The sequence below is a fragment of the Impatiens glandulifera genome, chromosome 5, assembly GCF_907164915.1.
Source record: "Impatiens glandulifera chromosome 5, dImpGla2.1, whole genome shotgun sequence".
Taxonomy (NCBI): domain Eukaryota; kingdom Viridiplantae; phylum Streptophyta; class Magnoliopsida; order Ericales; family Balsaminaceae; genus Impatiens; species Impatiens glandulifera.
Genome location: NC_061866.1, coordinates 647,230 through 663,005, shown reverse-complemented (window position 1 = coordinate 663,005; position 15,776 = coordinate 647,230). Strand labels below are relative to the sequence as shown.

The 15,776-nt window shown below is 31.1% G+C and overlaps 1 protein-coding gene across 1 annotated transcript; it reads right to left on the bottom strand.

The window, feature by feature from the left end:
* Positions 1–3,508: 3,508 nt before the first annotated feature.
* Positions 3,509–5,157, bottom strand: LOC124940195 (probable phospholipase A2 homolog 1). Its single transcript, XM_047480681.1, has 4 exons — positions 4,951–5,157; positions 4,818–4,854; positions 4,597–4,716; positions 3,509–3,960 (listed from the first exon to the last, which is right to left on the bottom strand). Exons 1-4 carry the CDS (start codon positions 5,068–5,070, stop codon positions 3,791–3,793), a joined length of 447 nt encoding a protein of 148 aa, XP_047336637.1. The 5' UTR covers positions 5,071–5,157; the 3' UTR covers positions 3,509–3,790.
* Between the last annotated feature and the right edge of the window lie 10,619 nt (positions 5,158–15,776).

Below are 15,776 nucleotides of genomic sequence, written 5' to 3'. Positions count from 1 at the left end.
CCGCTCTGCTAAGCCATTCAACTGTGGTGTCTTTGGAGGAGTCTTTTGATGCCGAATATCATGCTCTCTACAGTAAGCATCAAATGGCCCAATGTATTCACCTCCATTGTCTGTCCGAATACACTTGAGCTTTTTTCCAGTCTCTCTCTCAACTGAGGCATGAAACTACTTAAACACATCTAAAACTTGATCTTTAGACTTCAAAGTATAAAGCCATATCTTCCGGGAGTGATCATCAATGAATGTGACAAAATATGAGCAACCACCAAGTGTTTTTGTCTTCATAGGACCACAAACATCAGAATGAACAAGATCAAGTATGTTCTCTCTTCTGTAGGGAGGATGGCTCTTGAAGGAAACTCTGTTTTGTTTACTTGCAAGACAATGAGAACACCTCTTCAACTGAACATCATTTACACCTGATAACACTTCCTTCTTTGACAACAAAGCCATGCCCTTTTCACTCATATGACCAAGTCTCTTATGCCATATCTCAATCATGTCAGCATTCTCCACAGTATTAACAATGCTCTTGGAGATCTTTGGTTGTACCACATACAACTTTGAGCACCTTTTACCTCTTGCCACGATCAAAGAACCACGAGTGAGTTTCCACAAATCATTACCAAAGTAGTTGTTGTACCCATCATCATCAAGTAAACCTGTAGAAATCAAATTTAATCTCATATCCGGGACATGTTTTACATTTTGTAAAACAAATCCATCCCAGTATCAAACTTCAAACAGACTTCTCCAATGCCAACAACCTTTGATAGCCCACTATTACCCATCTTGACATCCCCAAAATCACCTGGAGTGTAAGATGAATAAAAATCTCTTCGTGATGTAACATGACACGAAGCTCCACTGTCAATCACCCAACTCGCCTCATCATGTGCAAAGTTCACCAAATTATCATCACAACAAACAAAGAAATCATTAGTGATAGTATTCACTTCAACCTTGTCACTGCCATCGTCATCTTTCCGTTGATTGTTGTTTTGGTTGTTGTAGTTTTTCTTCTTGTTCTCTTTCTTTGCCTGTCTGCAGAACTTTACTGTGTGCCCCTTTTTACCACAATAGTAACACTCAATATTAGCATACTTCCTTTTACCGGAGCTTCTAGTACCACGCTGATTTCCTTTGTTACCCGAACTTCTACTCTGACTTCTCCCCCGCTTTTCAAAGACCAAGACATCTGATTGTGAAGAGGAACCCTGTGACTTTCTTCTCATCTCTTCATTCATAACACTGCCCTTAGCCAATTCCATGGTGATAATATCATCCGGTGCAGAGTTGGACAAGGATGCCTTAAAAGTCTCCCAAGAATCCGGTAATGTACCAAGTAGCCATAGACCTTGAATCTCATCATCAAACTTGATACCCATTCCTGAAAGCTGATTTACAATGCCCTGAAACACATTTAAGTGATCTGTAACAGGAGTGCCATCTTTGTACTGTAACTTGATCAATTGCTTAATCAAGAACAGTTTATTGTTCCCAGTCTTCCGAGCATACAATTGTTCAAGCTTGTTCCACAAAGTACGAGCATGTGTCTCCCCAATAATATGATTCAGCACATTATCCTCCACCCATTGCCGAATATATCCACAAACCTGTCTATGCAAAATAGTCCATTCTGCATCAGTTTTATTCTCAGGTTTATCAGTAGTAAAAACAGGTAAGTAATAATCTTTCACATATAGGAGATCTTCCATTTTTGCCTTCCAAACATGATAATTAGAACCATTCAAATTAATCATCCTACTTGTATTAGTTTCCATCGTTCAAACAGTTCAATTCAAAAATAAGCAACCAAGGCTCTGATACCACTTTGATGGAAATGCACCACAACGGTAAACAACAAATGCGGAATTTATCCTTCGTTTGGCAACACTTTCCCAAACCGTTTAAACCTGTGAGGAAACTAACAAATAGGTATGCAAAAGGCAATCAACACAGCCCTAAAACAGTGAGTAACACACCAAACAAGAACACACAAACAACACAGAATTTTAGCGTGGAAAACCTCTCAATGGGTAAAAACCACGGGATACCTAGTGCCGCTTAAAATCCACTATCACCAGCAAGAGAGCAATACAAAAGTCTTCTCTAGACAATACTAGAGGCATACAAATTCATAATACCATTGGAAACATGCACATCAAGGATATAGAAACAATCAAAGAACAAGAAAGGAATAATATCACCAAAAACAACTGCTACTGTTCCGGCAATGAAACTCCGACCTCCAGACCTCAGAATCCGATCTCCACCGTCCAGAATGTTGGCCCAGAAGTTGTGAAGCTTCTGTCCAAAAATTAGAACGATCCAACGGTGCAAACTCCGGAAATCATCAAAATACTAAGGCTGCTAAAATTGAAGTTTTTCCCCTCTTTTCTTTTTTGATTTTCTCTCTCTTTTTTTTGCTCTTATTTCTTGCAAAAGAAGATTTCTCCCCTTTTATATTACTCCCAAATAAGTGAATTAGTGGGGGTCCAAGATAGGCCTATTTGCTGGGCTTTTCTTCATGGACTAAGGAAACAAAAAACCTAACAATAATCTGAAAAGAGATTTGTGACTCCATTTAGAGATTTGTTTGCTAACTATAAAGAGATTGAACATGGTTTTGTGTCTATGGCAAATTCGAAAAATTACAATGTGTTAGAAATAAGTGATGTATGCCTAAGGTTTTCTTTTGGTTTTGTGTTTATTTTGAAGAATGTGAGACATGTTCTTGATTTGCGTTATAATTTGTTGTCTTGTGCATCTCTTGAGAATGATGGTTTAGAGGGAAAGTGAGGGAAAAGTGTTATGAAAATTTTACGTGCGTCTCTTGTACAATTTGTATGTGTGTCATGCTGAGACTGCTTGTGAACTTTGTGATTGGTGATAAATATATTCTGACATAATAGATTAAGTCACATAAGTAACAAAGTTCTAGAAATTTTGCATAAAGGTGGTCACTTTGATAGTGATAAATTGTTCCCATCCTCTTATATGAATAATGTGTTATAGGAAAGCACCATATTTAATTATTTTTGAAATTAAAAATTTTAATTAATTCTTGCAACGTTTATTATAATATTTTTTTATTCTATAATGACAATAATTTTTATTACTTTATTTAAATATACCAATTATTTTTAACCCATTATTTAAACTATTATATTTGATATATAAATTTACTTTTTAAATTAGGATCTCATTTTTTTTTACAATATAGCGAATTTTGAAAAATAAATAAATTATAATTTCATAATATTCCATAGAAAAAAAAATAATAAAAAGAGGGCTAATCTAGGATATTTTCACTTTTGAACATTTTACTTAACAAATCAAAATCTGCACAAACTACAAGTTGACATTTCTTTAATATTCATACGTGATCCTGAGTTTGTTTTATATATGTAGGTTTGTCTACCTCATATAATTTTCTGTATGTTTACCTGCCAAAAAAATTATTAGAACATTCCAATAAATTATTAGGCAGGCTAGACCAAGTCCATGTAATCAGTCAATATAATCTTCATTTCTTCAATATTATAATTACCATGAACTCTTTTCAAATAAAATCTTCCAAGTAATTGTAAATCCAACCAAAAGAAGAAAACAAAACAAATAATATGTTCCCCCTTTTCTCAGAATTGGATGGTAATAAATGAAAAATAAATAAAATGTGCAGATCAGACCAATTTGACATTCTGAACCTTCTGTTGTTCAATCAACAAAGAATTGATAAAAAAAAAAAATATGCAATCATCGAATTGCTACTTTCTGCCATATACCATTAAAGATCAATCTTTAGATCACTGAGCATGATGGCCAAATCCATTCCTTGCCTCATCGTGGGAATAACCACGTCGTAAGAACAATCTTTCGAAAATCCAGCTTTTCCTGTCTTTTGTACTTTATTTATGCACCTCTTGAAACTCTTGTGGCACTTGACACTATCTAATCCTGAAATGTCAAACGAGTCACATGTATCTAACAGATTCATACCGAACGATTTTCAAATTTATTATTACATCACCACTTGGAAACACTTGTTTTTTTATTTATGTTTGGATCCAGATACAGATCAACCATTTCACATGTTGCCTGATGGTCGAAATGCTGAAATTTATTATGTTTATGTATGTATTTGGATCTGAATAAGGGGGGCGATTTTATCACCATTACAGTCATTTTATTCATGTATCAAAGCTGACAAAGATATGGACATAATTTGAACTACCATTTTGCAGAAAATTATCATGGATGATGATGATTTGACTCAATTCAAGTCCAAAAGGATACAAATCTCATGTAGCAAAGGAAATGATTTAGAATCAGATATCTCAAAGGAAAACTTAATGCGAAAATCCTATAATTTACCATGTAATGAGAATTTCAGAAAATAATCAAGTTCCCTAACAGGTTACACTTCACATGATTTTGCTTAGAGCTACTGTTTGTTTGTTCAGTGATTTAGAAGAATTTCAAATTCAAGGAAGATCAATGAGGATGGCACAAAAGTTATGCACATCATGAATATAGTGTAGAATCAAATGGACGGAAATGATTCTGAATCAATTTCTGTAGGAATTGGAATACCTTTTTCTCCGACGCAATCATCATGAATCTGACAACAAGCATCTACTTCGTCGCATGGAGCTTCACCAGGACAACCAGTCCACCCAACACCACAGTATTTCCCGTATCTTATCCCCACAGCTATTACAATTTACACAAATATATTATAAATCATAGACAAAATTCCAAATTTATAATGAATGAAAATCAATGGAAATTATATATCTGGTTGAGAGATTTACTATTGCAGTTCTGAGCAACGCATTTTCTGCTGCATTTCTGCAATCATCATAAATTGAAGACTGGTAAAGTTTTAATATACACAAACACAGTAGTATCCTCCTTAGAAGTGGAGATCTGAATAGATTATGAAACCTGTACATCCGTGGTGCAATCGGCGATGTCGGCGATTAGGGAGAGGAGGAAGACGATATAGAATAACACTATAGCTGCGTTTACACCCGACCTAAGGAAAGTGCAGGCGGCGAAAGACATGATCGTAGGTCTGTTGAAGGTCGGGCAAAGTGGAAGATTGTTGAGAAGAATCCCAAATCGACGTCCCTTCCTCCTCTTGTTTTCTCGTCCCTCCCTCTACACCACAGGAGTAAATTACCTTTATTACCCTTCATAATGACATTGTTTTGAGGTTCACTTTCCCAATTCTCAAACTAACCTTTAACCTTCTTATTTGTTCGTTCATTCTCAAACTAAAATATCTCAAACTAAAATAGTTTATTATTCAAACCATAAAATTTATTATATATAAAATTTATATTTTGATATATATTTTAAATTATTATTTATATAAACTAAATTATTTATATTTTTATAGATTAGATTATTTATATTTTGATATATAATTTAAATATAATCATTTTTTTTTTATAAATTTTATTATTTATATTTTAATATATATATATATTTATATAGTGTAATAAATATTAAATAATTCTAATAAATAATTATTGGATACTAATAAATTTAAAATATTTTAATCATAACAATATAATAATTAAATATTTGCGTTTTTAAATTTATCAATTATTTATTAAATATAATAAAAAGATTACCGTATTTCTAGGGTTAAAATATTAATTAAAAATGTTATTATGTTAATAAATAATTGATAAATTTAAAAACGTTTTTATGAATATATAATATTTAAATATTTTAAATTTATTAGTATTTATCAATTATTTATTAGAATGTTAAAGGAAATATTTATTATATATATAAATAATAATTAAAATGTAAATATATATATATTAAAATATAAATAATCAAATTTATAAAAAATAATTAAATTTAAATTATATTTTAAAATATAAATAATTAAATTTATAAAAATAATAATTTAAAATATATATCAAAATATAAATAATTTAATTTATAAAAATAATAAATTAAATTATATATTAAAATATAAATAATTTAGTTTTATATATAATGAATTTTAAATGTAAAAAGAATAAATAAATAAAAAAAATTGAGTTTGAATAGTAAACTAGGTTAGTTTGGAAATGAATGAACAAACTATGTTAGTTTGGGAAAGTGAACGCAAAATAAGGTTACTTTGGGAAACTATCCCTTCATAATGGGCAAATTTGACTAAATTAACTTTTTGACCGGCGTATAAAATTAAATGCGATGGTTACACTTTTTTTTTTGACGAAAATGCCCCGTTGCGAGACACAACCGGCAATCACGAGACGATTTTTTTTATTTGAAAAAAAAAATAAATAAAAAAATTTGCGTCTCGTGAATGCCGATTGCGTCTCGCGAACGAGACAAAATCTTCAAAACGCATTTAATTTTATGCGCCGGTCAAAAAGTCAAACTAGTGTATCTTTAAGACCATTTCATCAAATTCCCCTCATAATTTGGGGCAAAATTATATTTACAATCTATTATCATTTAAAAAAAAGAACAAAAATTATTTAAGTTATATATAAATACTAGTAACAGAATTATCATAACAAATATAATACATGTTTTTATTTTCCTCTATGAAGAACTAAATTACATTATTATCCTTATTAGGAGATACACATTCATAAAGTAAACCTCTCAAACTATTGATCAATTTTAATACAAGTCTTTAAATATTATTAATTTGCTGTTTAAGTCCTTAAAGTTTTTCAAACTTTAGAAGTCCTTTTTTTTCTAACAAAAGTTAATTAAGAACAAAGTAAAATTCTCTAAACTATTTGAATATTGAAATTTAAAGTGTTTATATTATTTTGATTCAAACTTTGATTTTAGTCACATGAGATTTTATTTATCAAATTTTTGGTTATTTTGTGTATTTTTTTTTATTAAATGAATGTTTAATCCAACTCTTTTATTTGATGTGACATTTTTCTTTTTCAAATTATATGTATATTTTTTTACAAAAATTGTGAAAAAAATAATGGTTCACAGAATATCTCGACCAACAAATGTAAATGTGAACATTCTCCACTTGTATCTCTATTGATTTAGATAGGGTATGATTTAAAATTTGATTTATGGTTGATTTTTACTACTTTATGATTTCTTATCATTATATATCTTGATAAATCATCAAGAAATTTTAACCAATTAACATACATTCCCTTACTATGTTTTAAGCTCGGTCAAAGAATTTCCCTATACCTAATATGTTGATGTTAGATAGTTCTATTTCATAAATAATTTCTGTTGTATAATATAAGTAGTTAAATTGTTTTGCCAATAAATAATCAAACTATCTCAAAACTGAAATAATATTTAGTTTCTGCTTATTGTAGAAGATTTTCAATTCCTAAATGTTGATGTCAAATAGTTTTATATTATGTTCAATTCAATTTTTTTTTGTTATATATAGGCAGCTAAACCATTTCATCAACAAATAATTTAATTGACTATGAATATTGAAATAGTCTGGAAACTCTACAACTGGAAACTAAGTTCAATTTTTTTTAGTTTTTATTTTATTTCAATTTGCATATGTATCCTAAGAAAAATATTTATTCCATGGCTCATTGTATGGATTCCACAATAAATACTTTGGGTTGTAATGTGATTTGATTTAGATAATGATAAACTATTTTATTTTTCAGATTACAAAAAAAAAAATGGTTTGCCTTATAATCCAAAAAAAACTTTTGTTTTAAAAAACCTCGATTCAAACAAATTTCAACATCGATTTACGTGTCAAAAATCTTTTTTAAATAAAACATTATTTTAAATGAAAAATCTTGACACGTTTGGAAAGTAATTATAAAAATAATTATTTTAGGTTCAAGTTTAAATAATCTTTAGATTTGAAATTATCAAATTATAATTAAATTTTTAGAAATCTTATTTAAATTAATTAAAAATAATTAACTAAAAATATTATTGATTTGAAAAGAGTCGCTATACGTGTACAAACGTATTTTTCACCAGAGTTTTGTTTAGTTCATAATTTGGTAATACTCGGGAAATGGATTTCACGCTTCATCCTATGTACCTATTTTGAAAACGATCTTCATTTTATAAAATCATGCCTTTTGAAAATTGGTTGTATACCGTTTAATTTTAACCAATTATTATTTCGGTCTTAGACATGCACATATTTTCGTGTGTTTAAAATTTATAACAATAATATTTAAATGTTGGTACCTATTGCTGATAATGCTGACAAGGGAGGAAAATACGTGAAGAACATTAGTATTTAAAGGCACTAGTGGTTAAAAATAAATCCAAACGAGCCCTTATCAAAATATTTTTTGTGGAAATATCCCAAAAATATTTTGAAATCATTTTCTATTATTTTGGGATTTTTAGAAAATAGTTTATTGTCCCAAAATTACAAAATTAATTTTGGAAAATAAAGAGTGCAACCAAATAGGCCCTATGACCGATGTTGATAGGATCGGTGCTAGCAATAGAGACTGGGGTCTGACTATTGATAACAACTTATGACAAACGATTCGATATTAATTTTGTTAGAGATTAATATATGTTTTTATTCTTCATAAAATTTTCGAACTCTTGAAACGGTTTCAAGTGCGAAAGTGTTCATTGGATTTGTGAGGCTTTGAACCAATGAAAGATGAATGACAGAAAGTAAAGAACACAGGGAGTTGTTTATGGATGTTCGGAGCAAACCCTCCTACGTCATCCCTTCTTCCACAACCGGAAGGATTTCACTATATACTTTGAATCAAATACAGATTACCGAGCTAGCTAACTCCCTGTTGAACAAAACAACCTCTATTCAACTTACAATGTTCTCAACAATATTCTCTCAACTAGACAGTAATTGATTCTTTCTCTCTTGAACTTGAAGAATGTAAGAAATTAGTAAGAGCAAGAGTGTGCTTGTGAATTCAGTAAACTGGCAAGGTAACAAGTGATTCGTCTATTTTCCTTAAGCATCTATTTGTAGTAGAAGGACACCAACGGTCGAATCTTCTTCATGGACACGTGGCAATCGTCCATTAGATGGCCTCCCATAATATCAGAAATCTACAGACTCTAAGAAAATGGATCGTGGTTGTACCGAACAGGTAGTGCGCCGAATATCCTTCTGAAATTGTCTTGTACTAGACAAACCGTTGGAATGACATTTATGTACGTGACGTTTGTTCATTGGATACAATTAGCTGGCTTGTAAGACTGCATAGAAGTGAGTGGACAAAAGTAGCAGACAACTAGTTGATTGTGGTTAGATGTATGCTAACTTCAGACGACTGCTGAAGCGAGGCATTAGACGTGCTCCATTAGGCTGCCAAGTCTAAGGGAGTTAGACGTCAACATCAAACTGCACGTTCCATTAAACCACCGAGTTTAATGGAGTTAGTTTGCAATGTCTAACTACGTATCACATTAGACTATCGAGTCTAATGGAGTTAGACTACAACGTCTAACTTCACATCCCTTCAGACTTGTCTGAAGGAGTTAGTCGTCAACGTCTAATTACGTTTCTCATTAGACTACCACGTCTGATGGAGTTAGACTACAACGTCTAACTTCGCATCCCTTCAGACTTGTCTGAAGGAGTTAGACGTCAACGTCTAACTATGTTTCCCATTAGACTACCACGTCTAATGGAGTTAGACTACAACGTCTAACTTCGCATCCCTTAAGACTTGTCTGAAGGAGTTAGACGTCAATGTCTAACTACGTTTCCCATTAGACTACCACGTCTAATGGAGTTAGACTACAACGTCTAACTTCGCATCCCTTCAGACTTGTCTGAAGGAGTTAGACGTCAACGTCTAACTATATTTCCCATTAGACTACCACGTCTAATGGAGTTAGACCGTAACATCTAACTATATTTCCCATTAGACTACCACGTCTAATGGAGTTAGACCGTAACGTCTAACTTCGCATCCCTTCAGACTTGTCTGAAGGAGATAGACGTCAGCGTCTAACTACGTTTCCCATTAGACTATCACGTCTAATGGAGTTAGACTGCAACGTCTAACCTCGTCTAATTAGCCTGATTGGACCACGTCTAACATAACATAGTCTTATGCACCTACACAAAAACAAACAAACGACTTAGCTTTTATTCACAACTAAGTTTTAATCACAAATCATCAAAATAAAGTTGGCATAGAATACACTTATTCTCTTGATTATTTTAGTTAAAATAATTTGACTCAACAATTTCCTCCTTTTGATGATGTTAAAACTTAGTTAAAAATATTTAAGACAAATAGACACAATCGATAAACAACAAAGCAATAATAAACAAAAGATCATATATTCAAACTTTCAAAAGATCTGGAGGAGATAACATAATCGAAAATTTCCCATAAACATCAAAAAGATTGGGTCTTTTCCTATCCCTCTCTACCCTTAGTTCTCCCTGGGCCTAAGGCCACTTCTTTTTCCCCTTTTTAACATCATCGGGAAGGATAAATTACTAATGAGCTATTTTGTTAGGATCGGGATCGCCGAAGGAGACTGGGGATCTCTCTAGGACGAACGCTTACACAACACGTCGGTTGATATTAACTCGGTTAGAAGTTAATATAGGTCTCAATACTACGCAAGTTGTCACAAACTCTTGAACCGAGTTCAAGTGCGGAATAGTTTGTTTCAACTTGAAGCAACACACACAGTTTTGGACAGCGATATGAGAACACAAAGCAAGAGAGAAATACGACACGAGATTTATGGATGTTCGGAGATAGAACTCCTGCGTTACCCCTTTTTCTCAAACAATGTGAAGGATATTCACTAAGAATATTCAATACACTTTACAATACGTCGAATAACTGAGACTTATTTACTGCTCATTATCGACTTACAACGCTCACTACTCACACAGAATTAATGAACTTATAATACACTTGATACACTTAAAGAATGCTTTTAGACAGTATGTGAACAAATATGATCTCACTATATTGCTTTCTTGTTGTTGTTCACTATTTTTCACTATGTATGGTTGTATTATTATCACTTGTGAGTGTCTCTGTTGCTGTTGTTCTTCAAGCTCCTTTTAAATAGTGAAATATGACAATGGTTATATTTCACACCTTCAACAGATACTTGCATGGTAATTCTTTGATACTTTATTCTCTTCCCAAGGGGAAGGTCAGCATGCATTTTTTTCTATTGATTTGATCATCTGGAGCAGTTTGACAATTATCTGCTCCTTGTAGACTGTTGTTGGACTTATACCAAAATAGGTATCTGATCAGTTTTGGCAGTCTTCTGCTTCCCAAGGTCTATCATCAGACTTGTATCAAAATGGTAATAATACGGTCTATACATTTGAAATCTTCCTTCTGCATATTCCCAAAGTATTCTGAATTGTACCAAAATGGAAACTTCTAGCCGTTCTATGTATAAATCTGTCTTAGCATAGGACTGATTCCACATCTTTGATCTGATCGGTCAATCTGCCGGTTATTTTATGTCTTGTATAGTAGCTTAGGATTTTGCCAAGTGTTGTACCGACCGAACACCCTATCGGTTACGCTGTCTTTTCAATATCGGTCGATCAATTTTACTACCGAAGAGTGGAAACCGATCTCTGAGGTATAGCTGATAGGTTTACCGATCATACAACTGAGCGGTAAAGCCGTTTTTCATTTCCGAGCCAATCATCTACTGATTCTGTTATAAAGATAGCCGAATGAATGGTTTGTTTAGTTGATCCCGGTTTGTGCTGCCTTTTTGATGTCGGTCAACCAGACTTAGAGAGATAGAGCCAATTTGACAATATGACTGATCCCTGCATCTCCTGCACAAATGGTGGATTTGGTTAAGTTTTTTAGATAATTAATTACCTACTAATTAACTATCTATTTTATCTAACAATCATCCAATTTCCAATTCCTTAGCATTATCTGCAATGTTGAATGTAGCTTCGGTTCTTTGATCATTCATCTCTGAATTGAACCCTGATTTCATAGCAATCTTAGGACCTGAATGATCTTCTGTATAGCATCCATTAGACTAGAAGACCGAGGGACCATCTAAAACGCAACTATTTATTAGTTTTCCACCAATTTCAGTAGCAGTTGATTCTTTTACAGCTGAAATCGACCCTACTTTAATTCATGATGTTTCAGCCTCATTAGGACTTAGAGTATCATGTGAACATCACCTTAATGACTGTTGGACCAATAGACTGTTAGGATTTAGCATCCCATCGGTTTTAATAAAAGGACCAATGCTTTCTAACTTCACATTTCCATCCAATTGATCCATTTTGGTTTCAGTTATTTGTTCATTCTTTCCAGATCCAGATCCAGACCCTGACTTCACATACCCAGAACCTAATTCTTTAGCAGCTTTGGAACCCGATATTTCATTGGAGTAGCACCCGATAGATACCAGCTTCTCCACTTCACTTGAATCACCCAAATTATCATCAGATCTCAACATGTTGATTCCAGATCCAGACCCTAACTTCATAACAACATTGTGACCCGATTGTTCATCAGATTTACACTCATTAGACTGTAGGACTGAGGGAACAATATGACTGCATTTACCCATCAGATTCTCATCAGATTCAACATCAACATACCCTGTTTTCTCAAACCCAGACCCTACTTCTTTAGCACCCGATGGTTCACCCGAATTAACCAAATTAACATTAGATTCTAGACCCCAATCCTGAATTCAAATCTGTATTAGGAACCGATTGTTCATCAGACTTGCACCCGATTGACTAAAGGATCGATGTACCAATAGAACTGCATCTACCCAACATATTTTCTTCAGTTTCAGCAGCAATAGACCCTATTTCAGATTTACCCACTCCATATGACTCAACATTAGCACCATGCCATCCATACCTGAATTCAACTTGGGACTGATAGAATTAAAACCCGGCAGACACGAACCTGCATCAGCGCCCAAATTATTTAATTCTACATGAGTACCTGAGCTCCTTGCATCAATTGAATCCGATAAAGCCTGAAGATCAAAGGAACTGCATCCAATAGACCTGGAACCGATGGAAGTGCACCCGATAGACTGATGAACTGTTTCTTCCATGTTTTAGACCCGATTAACCTCAGATTCAATGGGGTTCGATTTCAAGACCGATTTTATCACAAATATATCATTTTGGTCTAGGATACCAACCTTAGACTCAAATTAAACATCTTGTTCAACTGATTTCAAGACATTTTTACTAATTGCATGAATTAAAATTCGATCTGACTTAGTTTTAATTTTATCATTCCTAGCTAAGTTAATCATATCTTTTCTAACATGATCATGCTCATGAATGATGGATACATCCCCGATGCAACTATTCTCATAACAATCTACATCAAGTGGGTTAGAATTCATACCTGAAAGAGGATTTGTCTTAGAATCAATATAGTTCTTATCTTTCATAGGCATGACTCCATCATTGACAACAGGGATCCGTTTCCCTTGAAATAGATACATCAAAACATAAAGAATGAATTTAATATGAATTTCAAAGGTTTTCAACCATTAGAAGAATCACTTAAAACAATGAAGTCGAAGTCCAACTTTGAGAAAATGAAGTCTACTTCTACAAAAACATGATCAATTATTTTTATAAAGATTGACCTTTTATATATATATATATATATATATATATATATATATATATATATATATATATATATATATATATATATATATTATCAATGTTGCCTTTTATTTCTATATTATGTAATGAATAGTTTGAATAATGTAATGAATCTGGAGAAAAAAAAACATTTTCAGTTTATTTGAAGTTTGGTTTGAAAGACGAGGTTTAAATTTAGTGGGAAATATAATCAGTTTATTTGAATGTTTTTCTTCAATCATTAGTGAAGAAAATATTAAATAGGTATAAAATGTTCTCAAATGTTGTTCTAATAAGAAATTGACTATGTATTCAAGTTCAAGAATAATTATGGTTCTAACATAATATATATATATATATATATATATATATATATATATATATATATATATATATATATATATATAACATTTTGGCTTACATTCAACTATGTCTATACTAACCCATAATATAAATATATGTATATCCTCATAGATAGCCTAATTCCCTCTCTCTAAAAATTATTATTTATACTTAAAAATTATGTTAGGTGGGATCTATAGCACTGTTAGGGTAATATAACTATAATAATAATTCTCAATCAAATCAAGTTGAAGTGTTGGTTAAAAACAGAGTGGAAGATACTTAGGATAATTAAGAAAAAGAAGAGAATTCCAAAGTTAATATAGAGGAATCCAAAGTTGCTGAGGATTCCAAAAATGAAGCTGAAGAAAATGAAGACAATGATCTCGAAATCCAAGTTGAGAACAACAAGGTGAAGATCCCAGAAATTCTGAAAAATAATTATTTTATATCAAATCAGAACGAGTTCATATAAAGAAACAAATCAAAATGAGAATAGACAGTAATCGTCAAACTCTTCCGTTCATCCCCTTTCATTGCAAGAAGAAGGAGAAGGAGAAGAGGAAAGAAAAGGGGAAGAGGAAGACAACCTGTTGAAATATCAAGTTGGTATAGAAATAAAAATTCTGATTGAGATAATTAGGATTTGATACAATTTATAATCTTTGTTTGTAATCTATGTTTCTTGTATGTTTGATGGCTACTAATCAAGTTTTTTTATGGTCGTTTAATTATCATATTTTAATCATAGCTAAGATTTGTCTAGCTTTGATTCTTGACCCTTCGACTTTTGAGATTTTAGTGAATTGGTTTTAACCGTTTAAAAAAAAACTATAGTAATAATGAAATTATATAGGTGTTTGATTGAATTAGTTTTATATGTACATTAAAACTAATTGTATAATTTATACTTAGATGATCTATAAATTAGTAACACCTCCTACCTATTAGGAGATGGTACTAAAATTTTAATTTTTTTTTATTAGTTTTTTTATTTAATATTTTTAATATTAACATTGATTTAATCTTTCAATAAAATTTAATTATTTTTTAATTTCAATATATATTACTTACTTTTTTTAGAAAATTAATTTATTTTATAAATTTTATTATTTATAAATTTAAATAATTAAAAAAAATTTAATTTCAATAAAACAAATTAACATTTATTTTATAATTAGTAGTATAAAATAATAATATTATGATTATTAATTATAATTATTATCTCTCATATTAAATACTTATTAGTTCAATAATTTAAACTAAATTATGAAATAATACTAATCATTTATTTTTATATAATATTATTAATTTAAAATAGTAACATAATTATATTATTATTTATTGAGAAATGATTAGATGAGGGAATTTGGTGAGGGAATTTGGTAAGGAAATGATGTGGCATAATCTTATTCGCTGAAAAAATCAAATAATTTCTCTCTTTTTCTCTCTTTTCTCTCACTTTTACATTTTCCAACCAATGAAGGTGATGCCACCTTATTCCCTCACCAAATTCCCTCACTAAATTCCCTCACTCTATCACTCCTCTTATTTATTTATTTGATATAATATTTAAACTAATTAAAATAAAATTGAAATATTTAAAATATTAATAAATTTAATTAAAAATAATATTAAAGAAATTATTGACAAAGATAAAAATAATAAAAATAATATTTTATTCTTTTACTGAATTTTATATTATCCACCAAACACAAATTATAAACTTATACAATTTATATCATGTCTTATACTTTAAACCAAATAATAATAATATATAATTTATACCTTTTTATATTTTCTTACAATTTAAACCTTATATATTGTACCTTGT